The sequence below is a fragment of the Penicillium waksmanii genome (assembly GCF_028829765.1).
Source record: "Penicillium waksmanii strain IBT 27052 chromosome Unknown utg000010l:1.0-3698451.0:1.0-3701458.0, whole genome shotgun sequence".
Lineage (NCBI taxonomy): Eukaryota > Fungi > Ascomycota > Eurotiomycetes > Eurotiales > Aspergillaceae > Penicillium > Penicillium waksmanii.
This window is the reverse complement of record NW_026643256.1, coordinates 2,331,827-2,350,864: the sequence shown is the minus strand read 5'-3', so window position 1 is coordinate 2,350,864 and position 19,038 is coordinate 2,331,827. Positions and strand designations below refer to the sequence as shown.

At 49.8% G+C, this 19,038-nt stretch overlaps 5 protein-coding genes across 5 annotated transcripts; 2 read left to right on the top strand and 3 right to left on the bottom strand.

Moving 5' to 3' along the window:
• Window positions 1-260: 260 nt before the first annotated feature.
• On the bottom strand, window positions 261-2,681 carry pabA (aminodeoxychorismate synthase pabA; the record flags this gene model as incomplete). The annotated part of the gene is made up of 1 exon (XM_057272031.1): window positions 261-2,681. The coding sequence occupies one exon, from the start codon at window positions 2,679-2,681 to the stop codon at window positions 261-263; it is 2,421 nt and encodes an 806-aa protein (XP_057116219.1).
• A 514-nt stretch (window positions 2,682-3,195) lies between these two features.
• On the bottom strand, window positions 3,196-8,501 carry N7481_012811 (histidine kinase-like ATPase domain-containing protein; the record flags this gene model as incomplete). The annotated part of the gene is made up of 2 exons (XM_057272030.1): window positions 3,196-8,308; window positions 8,374-8,501. The coding sequence occupies 2 exons, from the start codon at window positions 8,499-8,501 to the stop codon at window positions 3,196-3,198; spliced, it is 5,241 nt and encodes a 1,746-aa protein (XP_057116218.1).
• Window positions 8,502-9,103: 602 nt separating this feature from the next.
• N7481_012810 (TRAPPII-specific subunit TRS120) lies at window positions 9,104-13,604 on the top strand (the record flags this gene model as incomplete). Its single annotated transcript, XM_057272029.1, has 3 exons — window positions 9,104-9,269; window positions 9,343-10,307; window positions 10,368-13,604. The coding sequence occupies 3 exons, from the start codon at window positions 9,104-9,106 to the stop codon at window positions 13,602-13,604; spliced, it is 4,368 nt and encodes a 1,455-aa protein (XP_057116217.1).
• A 338-nt stretch (window positions 13,605-13,942) lies between these two features.
• On the bottom strand, window positions 13,943-15,841 carry N7481_012809 (Sec1 family protein; the record flags this gene model as incomplete). The annotated part of the gene is made up of 3 exons (XM_057272028.1): window positions 13,943-14,581; window positions 14,640-15,665; window positions 15,728-15,841. 3 exons carry the CDS (start codon window positions 15,839-15,841, stop codon window positions 13,943-13,945), a joined length of 1,779 nt encoding a protein of 592 aa, XP_057116216.1.
• Window positions 15,842-16,102: 261 nt separating this feature from the next.
• N7481_012808 (lysophospholipid acyltransferase) lies at window positions 16,103-17,976 on the top strand (the record flags this gene model as incomplete). Its single annotated transcript, XM_057272027.1, has 4 exons — window positions 16,103-16,124; window positions 16,210-16,254; window positions 16,317-17,435; window positions 17,498-17,976. The coding sequence occupies 4 exons, from the start codon at window positions 16,103-16,105 to the stop codon at window positions 17,974-17,976; spliced, it is 1,665 nt and encodes a 554-aa protein (XP_057116215.1).
• Window positions 17,977-19,038: the final 1,062 nt, after the last annotated feature.

Below are 19,038 nucleotides of genomic sequence, written 5' to 3'. Positions count from 1 at the left end.
TTGAGTTACTGTCTAGCAGGACTGTGATATCTATGTATTGTTTGTTATTTAACTAGGCTATTTGCCCATGTGCTATGTAAACTCTATAGAAAGCAAACCCCAACTCCAACGCTAGATGTTGAATGCACTTCAGCGACCAACTGATAGATCCGGATGTTGAAAGCACGATCAGAGTGCTCCGTGATCTTGTGATACTAGTGGTCGTACTCAAATACCACAAATGTACAAAAAAAAGTTCATCTCAACCCCATTCTAGCAAATCAGGCAGTATTGGATGGCCTGAAGACATTTTGGACAGTGTTCAGTTTGGTCAGCATTTCCTGCCACTCGCCCTCGGCGGTGCTCAAAGTAGTGATAGCGCCGCCGGCACCAATTTTCCAGACTTGTCGATTGGAAGCATTCGCCGAGTTAGAGGTGAAAGCGGTACGGATCAGAACCGAGAAGCTTCCACCACCACCCAAATCAAGATAGCCCATGACGCCAGAGTAGATTCCGCGCTTGCGCGCTTCGATGGTTTGAAGGTGCATACAGGAGCGTTCTTTGGGTGCCCCGGTCATAGAACCAGGCGGTAAGCATCGTTGAAGAGCCGTGAGACCATGAACAGCCATATTCGAGGTTTTGAGTTGTGGCATGTGGCGGACAGAACATCCCAGCTTTTCAGGGTTGACTTCGCCCTTGACATGGGTGATCATTTGGTAGACTCGGCCATGATCTTCGACCTCGAGAAGCTTCTCAACGCGAACGCCACCAGAGCCGCAGATGCCATATAAGTCATGCCGAATTAGATCGGCGATCATCAGATTCTCGGCCATTTCCTTCGACGATCCTAGGATTGCCTTGGCCCTTTCAAAAGTCATCGAGGGTGACTTTCTCACGGTGCCTTTCATCGGCTTCATTTCTAGCATGGAGGTGCGGTCCCAATTGAGGAAACATTCCGGGCTGCTGCTGACAATCTTTGTATTTCCAAGGTCTCCGAATGCACTGAATGCAGCCGGATTGTACTTTCTCAATTTTTTGTATAGCTTCCATGGGAATTCGAGTCGATCGTTTTCTCGGGTTGGGATGGGAAGGGAAATTGATGTCTCGCCTGTAAGGCAAAGCTCATAAGATTCACCAGCTTCGAGCTGTGCTTGACAAGCTGCGATTTTTTGTTTGTACTCCGACTCATTGGGAGTTGAGTGGATGCCCTCACGGAGGATAGGATCTAGAAAAGCAACATCATCGCCTTGGCTGTCTTCTGGGCCACGGGAACACTCTTGCAGGAGCTGTAAAGTTTCATCAAGCCACCCAAGAGGCAAATCGTCCGAATCAATGATTGATTGAACCACAGCATCCCCGGTAGTGTTGTCAATCACGATACTTCGCTCACACCATAGCAGACTGACATCCGGGAGACCTTCCCGAGAACTGCCATTTGAATTACCAGAAACCGGAGGTGTCGGTGACGACCCATGGGAATGAGGAAGGCAGGCTAGGCCAAGCTCGTAGGAGAAGTATCCTAGGAAGCCGCCCCAAAAGGGAATCTGAGAACTTCCAGAATCGACCTTCTTCATTTCCATCAAGTAACGCAAAGCATCCCATAGCTGATCGACAGAGATGCGCTTCTCTATCATCTGCTCTTTGCCGTGCAGTTGGTACATCTTGATAGTTTGCGTGTCGGCCCAGTATTCCAACCTCCAAGATCCAGGGCTCGGGACTGAGATAATGCTATATCGGCCATTGGATTGAAAGAGCACCGTGGGAGATCCTGGAGCGTTGAATAGGTCACTGATGGTCTCGACGCTCAAAGAGTCCCGGGCAAATACTCGATGCGCGGAACACACAGACGTAGCGGAGCTCCAGTTCAACATGTCATATGCGATGTTCGGAAAAGGTGTGGTATCTTCACAAGGGCTGATTATTGCGGTAGGTAGTTGGGCATAACCACCGCGGCCAGATACTTTGTTATATTTAAGAGCCAATTGCCACCAATTTCGCAACAGTGTCTTGCACGCTTCTCTTTCTGACTTGCATGATTCGGGGTGAAACTGAACACCCCAGAATGGCTTGTGGCGATGTCGAACGGCCATTGGAATCCGGTTGGTCGAACTGTCGCCATCCTCCAAAGTCAAAGATGCCAGAAAGTCTAGGTCATTGGTTGGCGAAGTTTGCGATTCGATCGTCTCGTCAAGATTGGCGTAGAGGGAATGGTAAAGTGTCACTTCAAGAGATGGAACATTTTCAAATAAGTCTTTGGCCCTCGTGGCGATCTGACGAACTTGGCCATGTATAGGATAAGGCAGTCTTTCGATGGGAATGCCGTGATGTAAGCACAAACTCTGAAACCCGAGACAGATCCCGAAAACCGGGAGCAACTCGGCATCCTGCAAATTCCAAATATCCTTCATGATGCCAACATCTTTGGGAATTGAGGGGTCTCCAGGTCCAGGCCCGAGGACTATGGCTTCATAATGGCGCAGGAATTCGTGCATGTTCCCATCAGGCCACTCGGAGTCGATAGTCATCACGGTGACTTTAACGCTGAGCGTTTCCTCAAGCATCGCAACGACATTGTAAGAAAACGAGTCGTATGAGTCAACATAAAGAATACTCTTGAGATGAGGCACTGATATGTCGGATTTGCGGGATGAGCATGCAGCATTTCCATCCCAATTACCATCTGTGCCAAGCAAAGGTGCCATGATGAGATCGAGGCAGCCCCGCTAGAAAAATGACGGCCAGTGCACAGCAATTGCAGGGAATAATGAAATAATCGTCACTAGAAGTGATGCAGGATTTCTGCAGGATCTCTGGTGCCTGTCACACTATGGTGACTAATTTTTCTGGGGGTCAGGTATGGCCCGAATAAGGGTTCGGTGGCGAGCGTCGAGTTTCCCCCTCTCTCTCTCACATGCACAAAACGGGGCGGTTCTTTCCGCGGGGAAAAGGAAAGGTCAGGCAATCAACGGCTCATTGTGTCCACTTGGTTATATGAGTATTGGTATGAATGGAGCCGCGTTTAACAATACATTGTGAGGGAGATGAGGTTGCAGGGGAAGAAAATTAAGGTTGAGCAAAGGTAAAAAGCGGGTACCGCCGGAATGGATTCGGGTGGCAACGCACTTTTTAGATTCCATCTAATCTATCGGAGAATTTACAGTAAGGTTACAGCAATTGGGTATTCAATTATCGCTTCAAAGATCACTTCAAAATAAATCAAGGGTTGGAGACAGCAGCGCCGGTATGGAGGCTGGCGAGCTTGCTGGCCACTTTGGGGAAATATTGAGCCACAAAGCTCTCCGTGTAGTAACTGTGCGCTGAGCTGTGATCGCCCACAAGGTTGTGGGCCAACTCATGGCATAAGATCACCCACCAGTAAACAATTGCATCGGTCCGATCTGGATTGGGGCCTCGGAGTAGTGGCTGCTCGTGCAATTGTTGGAAATAGAAGTAATTGCAGAAGATACTACCGGCTCGGTTGAATGCGATCGTTTTGCCGCCCGGGTCGTAAAAGATGCTTAGGCTGTCGGCACGCATAGAAAAAATCGAACCACAGTCGAGAATGATTGATGCAAAGATGTTGATTCCAGCACGGTTAGCCGCCAAGAAACCAGACCGATCAGTAATGGTTCTGACGAACAAAACATTGACACCGCTGGGAAGACTGGCAACAAACTCCAAGTCATGACTCGGTCGTTCATCGCAATAAGATTTGCTTTCCGAGATCTGATTTGTCTCTGGCCGACTGAAGACATCGGATGATCCATGAGGTCGACATGCCTGCACGGCAGAAAGAAGTTGTCGGTTCAGTTGATGCGGAGAGCTAACGTTGACAGGCTGCTCTGGGCGCGGCTGCTGGGAATCCGTGGGGTTGGGGGAGTATGGTGGTGGAGGAGGAGTTGAAGATTCAGGAAGCAATGATTGAGACTGCTCGCCGGGCTCTGCGCTTGAGCCTGAACGATTCCCGTCCAACCCAAATCGCTTCTGCAAGTTTGCAAAAAGACCGCGAGGAGCTCGCTCTGGCATGGGAGGTTCGGCTGGAGCAACTTGTGTCTCCGCCGCCAGTTGCTTGCTGTTGGGTGATTCAGGAAAGAGGCCAGGCATTGCATTTTGAGATTGAGATTTTGGCCGAGAGTCCTCCAGTCGTTCTTCTTTCGGAGGAAGTTCTTCTTTGGCTCGTTGAGCCTGCGCGGCTGCCCATTCAGCTTCTCTCTCCTGAAGAATACGTCTCTCTTCCTCTAATTGCTTTTGTCGTTTGTCCTCTGCAATTCGTGCCTCTTGGGCCTTCTGTCGAAGGATGCGTTCCACATTGTAGCCTCGCGCACGGAGCTCCAAGAGGTCTGTTTTCAGTAGCATCTCAAGTGTCAAAGTTGAATGGAGCTTTGGACGCTTAAGAATCAAATGGACGAGCGATTGACTGATCTCATACAGGTCATATTTGCCAGGGCAGATACACAATCCCCAATTGCTTGATAGACGTGCAACAATAGCGTTTCGCTTTTGTGTATGCGACACACGTCGGCCCTTGAGAGATCGTGTGAGAGAGATCGAGTTGACGACTTGCACGGAAAAGCTGTTCTCAAGCCATCGGGATCCATGTTGAATTGCGTCTGCCGGCTGGTCGTGTAAGAAGAGCCGAGCGCGCTCTAGAATGATCTTGTGTAACTTGGCTCCCAGATTTTGGTCCACTGCCACGCCACCGAATCGCGCTTGTTCTTCAACAAGTGTACTCAAAGGAATGGCACCAAGGGCAACATAAAAATTTTCCAGCGTTTCCTCCTGCGGTGCGGCCTGGATGTGTTCTTTGAAAAGATTGAAGCTTTGAAAATCGTCCACGACAACGACATCTCTCGCTGATGAAAGGCTCCATTCCCTGATGTCCAAATCTTCATCAAGGTCCGGAAGAGCCTTCTCAGCAGATGCTCCTTTGCTACTTTGCTGAGGAGGAATATCACGGCTTGCTAGAAGAAATTTCGCCCTCTTCATCTCGCTAAAAAGTTCCTTGTCCTTTTTAAGGATAGGAAGATGTTCCGCAAGAGTTCTCAGAAGCATCAAATAATTTTCTGAGCTCTGGAATGCAGACGAGACGCGAGCAGGTTCTTTCACAAGCATTCGTGCAATCTCGGTCTTGGTAGGCTCCCGCCTTGAGCCGACAGCCATGAGGAAAAGGTTGGCTTCTTGCCCAAAGTCAACAAAGTCAAAGATATCTTTGTAATCTTCGCCTTCGCCGAGATAGCAAAGTCTTGGCGCAACAAGTCGGGTCCGGGAGCCCTTCTCCGAATGATCCTTGACAGCGATAGGAATGATAGGGGCACTGCCGACGCGCTCAATGTCCTGCGAATTGAGATCAGAGACTCTGCCTGCCAGGTATTTGAAAATGATCCTGGCGTCCTTCTGGCTGGTGGGAGGCTTGCGAATGAGTATTTGAAGACATTCTGTCATAGGCGGGTGGGGTTTAACCCCTAACTTGAGGGCATGTGGGTGAAGACGTTTCTGGAGAATATGAAATCCGAACAGAGATGCCCCCTCGTCTGTAAAGCATTTCTTAGGCGTGCTTAGACTTTCCGACCCTTCAACTGGGAGGAAGGGAACTGTGACTGCGCGTATGTCGAATGCATCATAGCCGTTGGTATGATACTCGTTGAGGAAGTACGATAACGCCTTGTTCTTTCGTCCAGTATCCTTTTCCTGGTCGCTTGAAATCATAAGACGAAGAAGCTCAGAGCCAGATGGGAAAGTCTTCAAGCCCATCATTGAGAGAAATTTGCCCTCGTTGCTGGTGCTAGTAAAGATCCCTGGCCATTCAATCACTGGAAGACCCAAAGCTCGGAGCGAATCCTTGGGCTCGTAGAGTTCAGATATTTTGTAGCGAGACCCAGACTCAACCTGGTTATCTTTCGTGCTCTCCGCAGTGCAAATGCTGGTGTTTTTGAGCCTTTGAATATCGTTTGCAGGGATATCCTCACGAACAGATGTAAGATAGCGGATCAGATCCACGTGGTTCCACTTGCGTGCCGGGGCACTCTTAGCATCGCCAGGTTCAGCATTGATGAGACGGTCAAATATAACACCAAGCTCAACCGTTTTGCGAACACCGAGTGCTACCAAAAATTTCTCTTTGACGCCATTTAGACCATGCACAACGGGAAGGTCGTCAAATAGGCGCACAGAGGCAAAATATGTCTGCCCAGGCTGCTTCATTCCAAGTTTGGTTGGAATAATAGTCTGAGTTTGAAGGGTATTGACAACAGACTGTTTGCCAGAAGGGCTGAGGACATCCCATGACTTCGACAGAACTGGCAGAACCTGGCCAGCAAAAGTGGAACTTTGCGTGAGATCTTGATCTGCGCTGAGAAGGTTACGATCCCCGGCCTTGTTGACAAGGTAGCTCAGCCAAGGCACTATGTGTAGCTCGACCCATCCCAAACCCTCGAGTTCTTGTTTGCTCAATGACTTCGTGAATCGGAAGGGTACCACGGAGGATGGAACTGGAAGTTCAGATGGGATCCGTTGAGGATTCAAGAAGCTAGTGATATCGGCAAATATGATCAAGCGTGTCGCTTGTCCTTCCTTGTCTTCATCATTGGCAACCGCAACCCGGAGAAGACTTTGAACGGAAAGCCGGTCAAGTTGCCCAGACACAGTTTTGCGGCCGAGCCAGGTCAGAAACTCGACCACTTGGCTTGATCGCAGGGTGCTAGACTCCAATTCACGTTTAATGTCCGACACTGTGATATCTGTTACCAACCCAAATGATGTTAATCTTTCGACAAATTCCTTAGCACCGTTCACAAAGTCATCCGGCAGAGCAGGAATTGAATCCATGAAGCTGAGGTCTTTGGGAGCAATTCGTATCTGATGACTTGGGATGACACCGCAAGTAGAAAGAATCTCGATGGAAGCGTTCTTGTTGCACATCCAGAAAGCATCCTCAATGGTCTGACCCAAGACGGAAGAGGGCGTCGATTCGCGAAAGACAAACTGGTTCGCAGTGTGTATGGCCTCAGGAAGTACATCGACGATGTCTTCTTTTCGGATTTTTGAGCGGGATGGTGGGAGTTTAGATGCAATTTTACTCTTGATGGTGGACATTTCGGCCGACCAAGCAATGCGACAGACAACACCAACCGCTCGTAACATCTCGAGATTCCATTTACTGATATAACGAGTGTTTAGATCGATGCTTTCTCGCTCAACCGTTGGGATGACAGATGGTGCAGATACGTGAGCGTTAAGACCAGTAGTCTGCTGAGTAGGGAAGCCAATGAAAACCCTCCCTGACTTTGTGGGCAATATGGACGCAAGAATTTCGGATTCTGAAGCTGATGCTCCTGATGCGATATTGGCATCATAAGACGGTGTTAAAATGGCGATGGTCGCTTTCTTGGGCGGCGGTTTGCGGGTGGCTCTTTCAAGTTCTTTGCTCAGAGAATGGCCAACCGAAGGTAGGATCGAGGCTGTATTGATGTGTAAGAATACGGTTGCGGTCACCATGGTGGCCATGTTACTTGGCTCTTCGGGACGCTCTGCTTGCTGAATAGTTGTTGACTTTTCTGGCTGGCCGGTGAATTTCGAGAAAAAGCTGCGAAGAGAGCTAGTCGTGTCCCGAAGGTTATCAAGACGGAATATGCTTGCGTTCGGATTCCACTCGACAATACGCATCCAGGCTGCATCCACTTGTGCAATTTCTTGGGTGATTCCGGTGACTTTCATCAACCCTTCTGCAGTCTTCGTCTCAATATCTCTGGGGATAGGTACATTGACGCCTGGTGCTGTCTTTTTGGATAGCCTTAACAGACTCCAATCATCCAACATGAGCTCTATCTCCTCTAAGGCAACAAATGTCAAACTGCTCGACAGGAACTGACAAAGCGACATCAATGACGGTATAGGAGAAGAGTCGTTTCGGTAATCCAGCACAAATGTGGTGTCTTTGTTTGGGGTATCTCCCAGATCCAACCGGCGAGTATAAAGCCCATTGCCTTTCCAGTAAAAGGCCATGGCCTGATTACCTGAGGAGACAAATGGCTCCTCACAGTCATCAAAAACACTGTAGAATCCAACACCAAACGCGCCGATCTTGGTCTCATCTGGATTGCCATCCGCAATGCGTTTTAACCGTGCCCAGTCCTTCTCGCTAAATGGCAGACCGTTGTTCGAGATGAGGAGACGACGAAGGGTGTGATTTGAGATAGTATGTTTCAGTTGGGTCGTTGGGTCGGTCGACACTGGGGAGGGCACCGTTGTCGAAGGTAGAGTCTCGAATTTGATAGTCACTTTAGATGCGGAGGCATCGGCCGCGTTTTGAATCATTTCTCGCAGAACAGTCCTAAGCGCAAGCGCTAGGGTCAGCTTTTATCATTTGATACCCTCGATGTACTATAGAAGACATACCATTTCCCCGAATACCGGGCAAGAACTTTTGAAATCAATCCCCTAGTATCGACCGTCACTGCTTCTTCATCGGCACCGGACCCCATAGTCCGGGCCTTCAGCGCGTTGAAGTCCACGTTCAGAGCCATATCGGATTCTATATATATGGTCTCTGTCTAGTAACAAATCTTCTTGAATCTGAAAAGTAATACTCGAGGTTGTGTTTCCGTTGATAGTGTATATCTGAGAAGTCATGCGGCTACCGCATCTTGCGGATGTAAACAAGCAGGTCGCAAATTCTGGGGCGTGAAATCAACAATAGATGGCAGCCAGATAAAAATCGAAGTCCATAGACCAAAAGACTGCAGGTCCGGGAATGCAGCAACAGAAATTCCGACACAAACGACAGAAATGAAGTGTTGAAATGATGACCTGGCGGAGATGCGGACTCGCCGGCGGAGGAGATATGCTTATCGATAAGCCGGCTTATATCAGCAGCTTAGTCATGATGTTATGGCAGCTCCACCGTCGGCCTCAGGAGCCCTCGAGAAGGTGGGATTTACTTGACAAGCTCAAGTCAGTTGTTGCTTTCGCTACTAGTACAGTCACTACGACTGATCCGGTGCGGCGCACTCTTCCATTTTGCGGCGCCTCCTCTGTCGCATGACGCTTGGACGTTAGGCCGGTTATACTGCTGTGAATGCGGGCCTGATATCGCAAACCGCTTCTCCGGTCTCCCTCAAATGACAAGATGGGGGTCGACCCCTTGTCTCCAATAGCGCCGGCGCGCCTGAGGGCGTTGCTACTTCCAATTGGCAAAATCAAGCGCTCGCGATTCTTGAGCTTTGCTGCCAGACTCCAAGCTGAGAATGTGGTCCGATTAGGGGATATCAGCCCCGATTCACGACCAAATCGAAGTATGGCATGGTCCCTTGGGGATTGAGATAGATCAACTATTCGGCCACTGATACTGACGGCTCAATTCTCCAGATATGTTTTCTCCTCTCGCATTCCCAACTGGCATGATTCTTTACGACCTATCCTTCTCAGTTCCTCCCACGTCACACCTTGAGCTGTTCCCCTTCGAAATATATCGAGAACCATTGGTTATCATTGCAATTGCTGATGGGACGGAGCTCCCGCAGACCACTGGAACAAATGAGAAACACCCGACACCCGAAGGCTTGGACACATTGCTGGAGGAGCTTGATGCGGTGAAGGAAAGGAATCCGCGGGCATTGGTGAACCAGCTCCTGGTGTTTGATTATGAAGGCCTTGGAAAGCTTACGAATGGACCGGACAATGTGCTCTGGGTTCCTCGCCCTGAGGCCTCTAAAGCAACTACTATGAAAACGGTTCTGTGTGACATCACATCGGTACTACTTGGGGAGCTTGATGAGTTCGCAAAGACAATTCAAAGTATCCCATCGATCGAGTCCCCCAAAGCTTTCTCATGGGGACCACATCGCAACCCCGAGCTACGACCTCGGCCAGTAGACCGACTAATGAACCGCATGACCCTGCCTGCGCAGCTGCCTTCCCCCAATGGGGGACCACCAGAAACACCGTTAAGTTCCAATGCTAGCTCACCCGCACCTAGCGATCACGAAACTCCGACAACCTTCGATGAAATCACAAGGTCAATTCATCTATCACGCACGAATTCCGGGGGTAGAAGCCCTTCGATAAGTTCGCCCAAGGAGCATAGTCGGGATCGAATGTCTGTTAGCGGATTGAGTGCCACTGATCGAACGAAGAATAGAATCAAAGGCCGTGCCGGAGTCGTCATTGGCACTCTTTTCCTGCAGGCGGGAAGATGGCCTGATGCTCTCAAGGAACTGTCCGAGGCGGCGAATAATGCCCGAGCAGGAAGTGATTATATCTGGCATGGCAAGGCACTTGAATCCATTCTTCTTTGTCTTCTTATGATGGGGTGGGCAGGTATGGATTTTCAGGTATTTATTATGGCCCTCCTTCTCATGAAACGGTAAAGCGGATATCTGACCAGCATCTAGATCCCCAATGTGCTGTATCCTGCTGCCGAAAAAACGAACAAGGCAATTAGAGACTCCATTAATGCTCCCACGGCTGGTAACCGGATAGTATCTCTTCAAAATCTTGCCAATTTATTGCCAGATCTTTCGAATACGATCCTGAACCTCCACAACCGCGCCGCCAATATCACCGATGAGCCTCTTCCTCAACTGGTCTTTTCGGAAACTGTGATCCGGTTATCAAGGCTTCTGGTGTCTGCGCGCGTTCGGGATGGCTCACTCGATGACAATGCATTAAAGCATATCGTCATGAACGAGCCTCTCGTCCCTTTGCTCCAGCCGGAACTACCCCGGGGAACAGTTGTGCTTCGAAAGACTGACATTGCCAACTTTCTTTTCCGTGCTCTTCCACTTTCCCCGGGTGCAGACTTGCCAGCTACCGATTATGTTCCTATCATAGTTGGTGTTGTATCCGTCTTGAACATTCTCGACTTACCGCGGAAGAAAGCATTTGTGATGCGCGAGCTTCTGTCTGTGATGATCCCTACTCTTGTACAGGCTCGGAAGATTGGCGCTGCAGAAGTGGGCATTCACCCCGCTGCAGGACTAGCGTCTCTGAGCGACACTGTATTTGATGTCAATGCTCTTGATGTGGGCCCTGGTAATATGGAATCAAGTGTCCGTCTTCTTCTAGCCACGATAGGCGAGACATACGGTGTTCAGCCCTCTTCATTCTATGAATGGGAGAAACGTCTTAGCCAGTCATCTGCCCCCGGTGACTATGACTCGGTTGCAGCAATCGCAGAGCGTTCATTCAGACACTGTGTTCTGGACCGATACGGCGACCTGAACCTCAAGATTGACGTGCTAAAGGCATGCATCAACTGCTGTGAAGCACTTCCTGACTTTGATGGTGTCTTACGCTTCACCGTCGAGCTCATGCAAACTATTCGAGGAGACTTAATGCTCGGGGAGAATTATAAAGTACCTCCATACTTGCCTCAGGATGAGCAAATTCGCCTGTTGAATAATATAAAGCGAACTGTCGGTGCGGCTAATCGGCTGGGAGCCTCGGATATGGCTGCAGAATATTGGGATGACTTCCTCGTGCGCGATGTACAGCTGCTTGCGTTGCCTGCTCCCAGGCGGCCTGTTCGGAGGTCTAAAACTGAGCTACAAGCCGTGACAACGGGCTCCGATAAGTCAAAGAAAGACCCGTTCTTATACAACCCTTTTGCCAAACCAAGCAGCAAGGCTCTTGAGATGCTTGCTGTGATGGATGAGCCTGCTTCATTCCGCGTCACGCTCCAGAACCCTTATGAGTTTGAAATTGAGATCGAGCATTTGGAACTAGAAGGTGAAGGCTTATCGTTCGATGCTGTGGCGGAAAATATCACTCTTCCTCCCCTTTGCCTCCAGGAAGTCATTGTCCTGGGGACAGCCCATGGAGATGGAGACCTCAACATTTCCAATTGCGTTGTGAAGGTACGAAATTGTCGGAAGCGGAAATTCCCTATTTTCAGATCTTTCTGGAAGCCCGACCCAGAGGTCAAATTCAAGCGAACAGGACTGGCAGCAAAGAAACCTCTCAACGAACGTCCAACATCATGGAGTTCGACAACATCAAAGGATGGGAAGACCCTCTCGAAGAAGGGCCCTGAAAATGAAACATGTCAAGTCAAAGTCATCGGCAAACAACCATCTTTGGTCATCGAGTCGATGTCGCTCTCGCAATCTGCGATGATGGTTCTGGAAGGGGAAATCAGATCGTTCACCATCACCCTGCAGAATACCTCCGCTTGCCCTGTGGATTTTGTCTTGTTCACGTTCCAGGATTCAACCACCAAACAACTCCAATCGGCTCTTAAAAACAAAAACCTTCTTCCAGTTGAAATCTACGAGTTGGAACTGAAGCTAGCCACGCAGCCAGCCTTGCGATGGCGCCGCGAAGACTCAGACACGAAGGATTGCTCAATCCCACCAAAACAGAAAGCTACCTTCACAGTGGATGTCCTTGGTAAGCCTGGTTTACAAGATACGACCGTGCAGATCGACTACTCGTGTCTTGGAACCAAGCAAGATGACTTACCTGAGGTCTTCTATACTCGACAACTGTTTGTCCCGCTGACTGTGACGGTAAATGCAAGCGTTGAGGTTGCCCGATGCGATGTTCTGCCATTCAGCGGTGACTTTGCATGGAGGAATAACATCAATTCTCCTATCCAGTCCGAGCAAGAGCCCAACTCGCCCCTTTCTACGACCGACCACGACCCCTTCTCTCAGGTTCTATCTCGCCTTGGTAATGGAGCTTATGGTCCAGATCACTGCGTTGTGTTGCTAGATCTGCGAAATGCTTGGCCAAGTCCTTTGTCAGTGTGGCTGCGCGTTGACGAACACCCCATCTCTGGAAAAGGTGACCACATCGGCCAATACTCAGTCGATGGTGACCTCCAACCCGGCCAGACATCTCGATTCGTCCTTGTACTACCCCGCGTCTATTTGGACAACCCCCATGCAACAATTCCCGTCGTCAACACTGGTACACGTCGGCAATTCGTTGTCAGCGCGAACAAATTAACCTTCGAGGCCGAGGCAGCTTCAAGAGAATCCTTCTGGTTCCGCGAGGAATTCCTCAAACGAGTTGTGGGTGGCTGGAGCGAGCCAGCTACTGGCCGCAAGGGGTCAATCGACCTTCGCAACATCCGCATGAACGCTCGCATGGTGGAAGCCATGCGTCTCGAGGACGTGGAAATGACATTTTCCCTCGCATCTCCATCAACGGCCTCGGCATCGGCCGATGCGAAATCATCAGACGCAATTACCCAAAGCGGTCGCTCTCGCTTCCGCGTCATGACAGACGACCTCTTGACCCTGAATGTCAATGTGCACAACCGCTCCTCACGTCCTGTCCAGCCGCTCCTCCGTCTTCAGCCTAGTCTCCGCCACCAACCGAATAACGTCGCGTTGGATCTTACACGCCGTCTCGCTTGGAGCGGTATGCTACAGCAGGCTCTACCAATCCTGCAGAGTGGTGAATCAACGCAAGCATCTATCGGTGTGACGGTGTTATGCAGGGGCGAGTACGAGTTCGGTGCGAGCGTCGAAGAGGCGCGGCTCCTACGGCCCTTCGGTGAGGAGCCTAAAGGAGATGCCGACCCCCATGATGATAGCATCAAGGATACGTTTGGCGCGGATGTCGTGAGACGACGACGCATCTGGCATGCGAAGGAAACCTGTATCATCCATGCCCGGGACTGAGGTCATCTTCCTATGGCACCGCCTACTAATCATGCCCCCTTGTACCTTTTTGCTTCGTACTGATATAGATTTAAGATCTCGCTGGTGCATCTGGATCAACGTCTGTCTCTAGGTCATATACCTGTGTCATTTGTATACTTTTTTTGTTCTACATAGTATTAGCGTGGTACATACTACCAAAGCCATGAAAAGAAATATCGAAGACCATCCATACAATACAGCCTACATTCTAATGTGTCCTCATTCAACAACCCCCTTTACAATGTATTAGAAAAACAATTACCCAATTGCATTTTGCCATGATTTGATTTTGATAGATACGGGCGTCAAGATGCCATTTATCGTCCAAGTTCCCGTCGCAGCCGTCCCGCAGCTGTCGTGGGAGCAGGCTCTGGCCAGCTGCCAACGGCATCTTCGACCTCTTCAAGAAAAGTAGTACTGTTGTGGATGCTAGTACCGCCAAGCACAACACGTACACCCGGCGAGCTGGCATTCACCTGAGCCACCATCTTAGACTCCTCATATGTAACACCACCAACCATGAATATGATGATATCCTGCGGTTTATCTCGGGTGTGTCCGCTGCCTTCTAGGAAGGGATATTGAAGCTCCTTTAGACGTCCCTTGATGAGATTCTGAAGAGTGACTTCCAATCGCGGTGAGTGCTGAGTGTAGACGTTTTCAACGCCCTTCAGTCCTTTGAACCGATCTCTGGCTCCGGAGAAGAATGAGGTTGACTCGAAGAGATCAGTGAATCCACCAGCAACTGGCGGAGCTTGAAGGGAATGATGATAGGCGAGAAGATTAGGAATGGTGTTAACTCGGTTGGCGGGAACATTGCCGGCAGTTACCAGCAAGTCGAGCAAGACTGGTAGAGAGTTGTTTGGCTGTTTCTCGTAGCGGAGTGCGTAAAGAGCTACTAGTCGCAGTTTATTCTCGGCGGGGACGTTTGGCAATGCGATAATTCGTTGCAGCGACTATAGATCGTTAGAGGTGGCGGCCAAAAAAAAAAGGATGCAAGATCTATTGACTTACCCTGAGGTCATTGGAGTGGTTTTCATTGCAGGCCAGGCTCTGCTCCAACTCACTTACATCGAGCAGGGTTTGTTCTCCGACACGTCTACTCAATTCACCAACCAATGTGACGTGCTTGCTGACGTTGCCAGAGAGTTTGCGGAATTCAGGATAGTCTTCCACGAATCGCTTCATATCGGCGATTGATTCAATATTCATGTTCGTCTGCGTCTTTACCTGGTACTGCTCCACGTATTCTTTAATGTTCTGGCCGAGGTCTCCGAAGTTCTGGTACATATTCTTCTTGAAGAAGGGGTCTTGGTCTTGGGCAAGGACAATCTCCTTAAGCTCCGGTCGAATCTCAGGTACATTTCCAAGATCGACACGACCATTGTTGATTCCGAGCAATTCATGTACCATCGCCTGGTATGTCCATTGGGTGAGCAGCGGCGTAATGGGGTCATCGCGGCGATCCAGGATAAGCAGGATAGGTGGGGTATCCGTCCGGCGGAAATTAAAAAGCTGCTCTTCCTGCGTAATATGATATCGAACCTCGGTGGCCAGTTTTCGAGCCAGAAGACTGTTCTTCTCGTATCGAATCAATGGGTTCTTCTTCAGCGACAGAAGCAAGGCCAGGACTCCCTCAGTGGTCCTCTGCAGGGAATCGGGATTCCACAGGTCAGGCGATTGGCTCCATAGGTGTGAGAGTGGGGAGCTCAGGTTCAAAGAACACAAGTCCGGGTTGATGACCAGGAAGTCGGCAAACTGTTCTTGTACACATTGGACGACCTCGTGGCTATCTGCCTCGGCAAGCCGCTCGAGGGATGACTTGCGGATGATGTTACTCATATAGATGTAATATTCGCCATATTTGGGTTCGCGGAGCTCGTCGATAAGCAGCTGAATCGATCCGGGAGATGGGCGCACGAAACATAAGCAGCGCAGATGTCGCATCTTCTCTCGCGCGGCATTATCGAGGCGGTCGATGAGGTAGACTTCATGATTAAGGAGAGCGGATTGGGTGATGGCGGTCGAGACGATCGGAACCTGTATTCAAAAGGAGTCAGCTGTCGGTCCTTAGGATGAAATTGGTCGAGCGCATATCGCACTGTCTCACTATCGAGTAACAGGATCTTCATCTTGGAAGATGAAGACCCCGTGGCCGACTCGCCGGCCGTCACCATCTTGGAGATGTAGCCCGAGACGGCCGCGACGACATCCATGGTGAGGGAGAGCGCAGTAGGCGCAAACAATGAAAAGATATGAAGAGCTGGAGAAGATCAGAAGGTGGTGTCGTCAGGGCGTGGGGGAAGGTGGAGAAGGTGAAGTTGGTTGAATGTTGAGTCGCGTCCGCTTTCCGCATGACACCACTCACTTTCACTCGTCACCGTCCTCCACGTCTTCTTTCCTTCCTCGTCTCCAGCTTTCCCTCCGTTTCGCATGCGGTCTATCTTCTCTAGTAGTCTTCAAGCTGGGTCGACACCATGTTGCCCTACGTAGATGCCTGTGAGTATTTCCCTGCTTCTTTTTGGCCCCCTCGTCCCTCGTGGAGCTTTCCCCAGAGCTTCAAGCTAACTGATGCTCCCCGCAGTGTTTGGATATCCTGCTCGCCTCACAGGCGCATCCGTCGATGAGCGTATGTGAAACCTCAATATCTTTACTTGACAACTCAAGTTAAAATGTTTCTAACTCTTCTAGTCAAACTGATCGGCTCGTTCCTAATTTCTTACCCACTCGCCGCGATCCTGAAGCGCATCCCCGACGCTCAACCCGGAAAAAAGAGCGCGTTTATTATCGGCGTCTCGCTCTTCTACATTGTCGGCCTATTCGACCTTTGGGATGGACTTCGCACTCTTCTCTACAGTGCTGCAGGCACTTATGCCATCGCATACTATGTGGACGGGTCCTTGATGCCCTGGATTGGCTTCCTCTTCCTCATGGGTCACATGTCGATCAATCACATCTACCGCCAAATTGCCGATGATAATCAGGTGGTTGACATCACGGGAGCCCAAATGGTCATGGTCATGAAACTCTCCTCTTTCTGCTGGAATATTCATGACGGCCGTAAATCTCAAGATGGACTGTCTGATGCGCAGAAGTACTCGGCGATTACAGAATTCCCCAGTATCGTCAACTACCTGAGCTATGTCTTCTTCTTCCCCTCTCTTTTTGCCGGCCCTTCGTTTGAGTATGTTGACTATCGTCGCTGGCTCGACACCACTCTCTTCGACATCCCCCCTGACACCGATCCGTCCAAGGCGCCTCCTACAAGAAAGAAGCGCAAAATTCCCCGCAGTGGAACACCCGCCGCAAAGAAACTTGTTGTTGGTCTGGTCTGGATCTTCGTATTCCTGCAACTGAGCGGATCTTTCACCACGGAATTCGTGCTGTCCGATGCTTTTCTCGAATTCGGCTTCCTGCGCCGCGTGTTTACTGTCTACATGCTCGGCTTCGCCACCCGCTTCAAGTATTATGGTGTCTGGTCTCTCACTGAGGGCGCCTGTATCCTTTCCGGTATGGGATACAATGGATTCGACAACAAGTCCGGCAAAGTCTTCTGGAATCGCCTCGAGAACGTCGATCCTTGGAGTCTGGAAACCGCCCAGAACTCACACGCTTACCTCGGCAGCTGGAACAAAAACACCAACCACTGGCTCCGCAACTACGTTTACCTGCGTGTCACTCCCAAGGGCAAGAAACCTGGTTTCCGTGCTAGCATGGCTACATTTGCCACCAGTGCGCTGTGGCATGGTTTCTATCCGGGATATTACATGACCTTCGTTCTCGGATCATTCATCCAAACCGTTGCAAAGAGTAAGCTTTAATCTCTATCTCACCTACATCTTAGATTTTGCTTCACTAACATGTTTTGCTAGACTTCCGTCGCTACGTCCGCCCCTTCTTCCTCACACCCGATGGAGCCAAGCCCATGCCATACAAGCGGTACTACGACTTACTCAGCTGGCTCGTAACTCAACTCACCCTCGGTTTCGCGGTGATACCCTTCATCGTCCTCAGCTTCGACGGCTCAATGGCTGTCTGGTCGCGCGTCTATTACTACGGCATCGTAAACATCATCGTTTCAATGGCCCTCTTCGCTTCTCCAGCCAAGGCTTACCTCCTCGGTCGACTCAAGCGTCGCAATCGCCCTCATATGACTCGCAACTTTAGCCAGGAAACAGTCCGTCCCCCAACGCTGGGCCTACCCAATGATCCTGAGCGTGACTTCGACGAAGCCGTACAGGAGATCATTGGCGAAATTGAGTCTCGTCGCCGCCGTGGAAGTGTCGTTACCATGCCTTCTGGCGAAGAGCTGAAAATTGCTGTCGAGCAGAAGATCGGGCGTAAGCTGTGAGTAGCCAGACCAGCTGGTCTGACTTAAAATTCTGGTGTGGTTTGTGAGAAATTATGCATTGTGGGAGGATCTGGCTTTTCAAGTGTTTTGGCCCTAAGCCCACTTCTATCTCTATCTATTCGGGGGCTGAGCTCTTTTTAATCTAAGTTTGTATGTATTCGGTTAGAACATAGATATCATTTTATTAGTCTATGGCACTCCATGGCCATAATTGACTTTATGTGACTCGCTCTATTAGGCAGGAAATATTCCGTCCCCTCCATGGTAGGCGTGCCCAATAATCCTGAGCGTGACTTTGAGGGAGTTGTGATGTTAGAGATCATTGGTATCTAGCAAACATTCAACTTGAAGGTAACTAGACTACGCGGGAGCAAGTTTTCCGAGCCGGAGCGCTTGAGTAGTATGCCGTCTGAGTCTCTCGATCTCCAGGTAGAGTACATCATTCCAATCCCGCTCCGCTGCTAAGGCTCTCCCGAAGGGATTTCGAAAGCGAATAGGAATTCGTGGATTGTCCGGTGGATCTGGGCAGGGATATCGTCTGCACAAAGTCCATAAACCTTATTAGTATGTAAACAGCAGTAATTAAATACTAGTCATGAACACACCTCGCTTTGTACAAGCCCAGGCATCCTATACCATCATGGCCCGTCATCCATACTAGTTCTACGGTTCCAGCGACACGATCCACTCTGTCCACAACAATATTATTACAAAGGGAGAAGTATCAGGAGGTGAATAGAGAAAGAATAAACAAGAGGGAATGGAGGAAAATGCTCTAAGGCAAGAGTGTTGTGTTGTGATGACTTTGATCCATGGGATATCAGGTTTCTGCCATGGTGGCAGCTTCACAAAATCCCGAGTGTTTCCAATACAAATTTGGACACAGATTATTAGGATTAAGCCATTCCATAGGTAGAATAGTGTCGCTGATGGGGTGGCAGAGCAACCTTTTGATACTAGGGAATAGCAGAAACACCGATCAAATCGATTACGGCTATGGAGCTTCGTAGTCAATCAACTAAGTTGATGCTTAAAATATTCCTGCTACATATAGATTCCAGG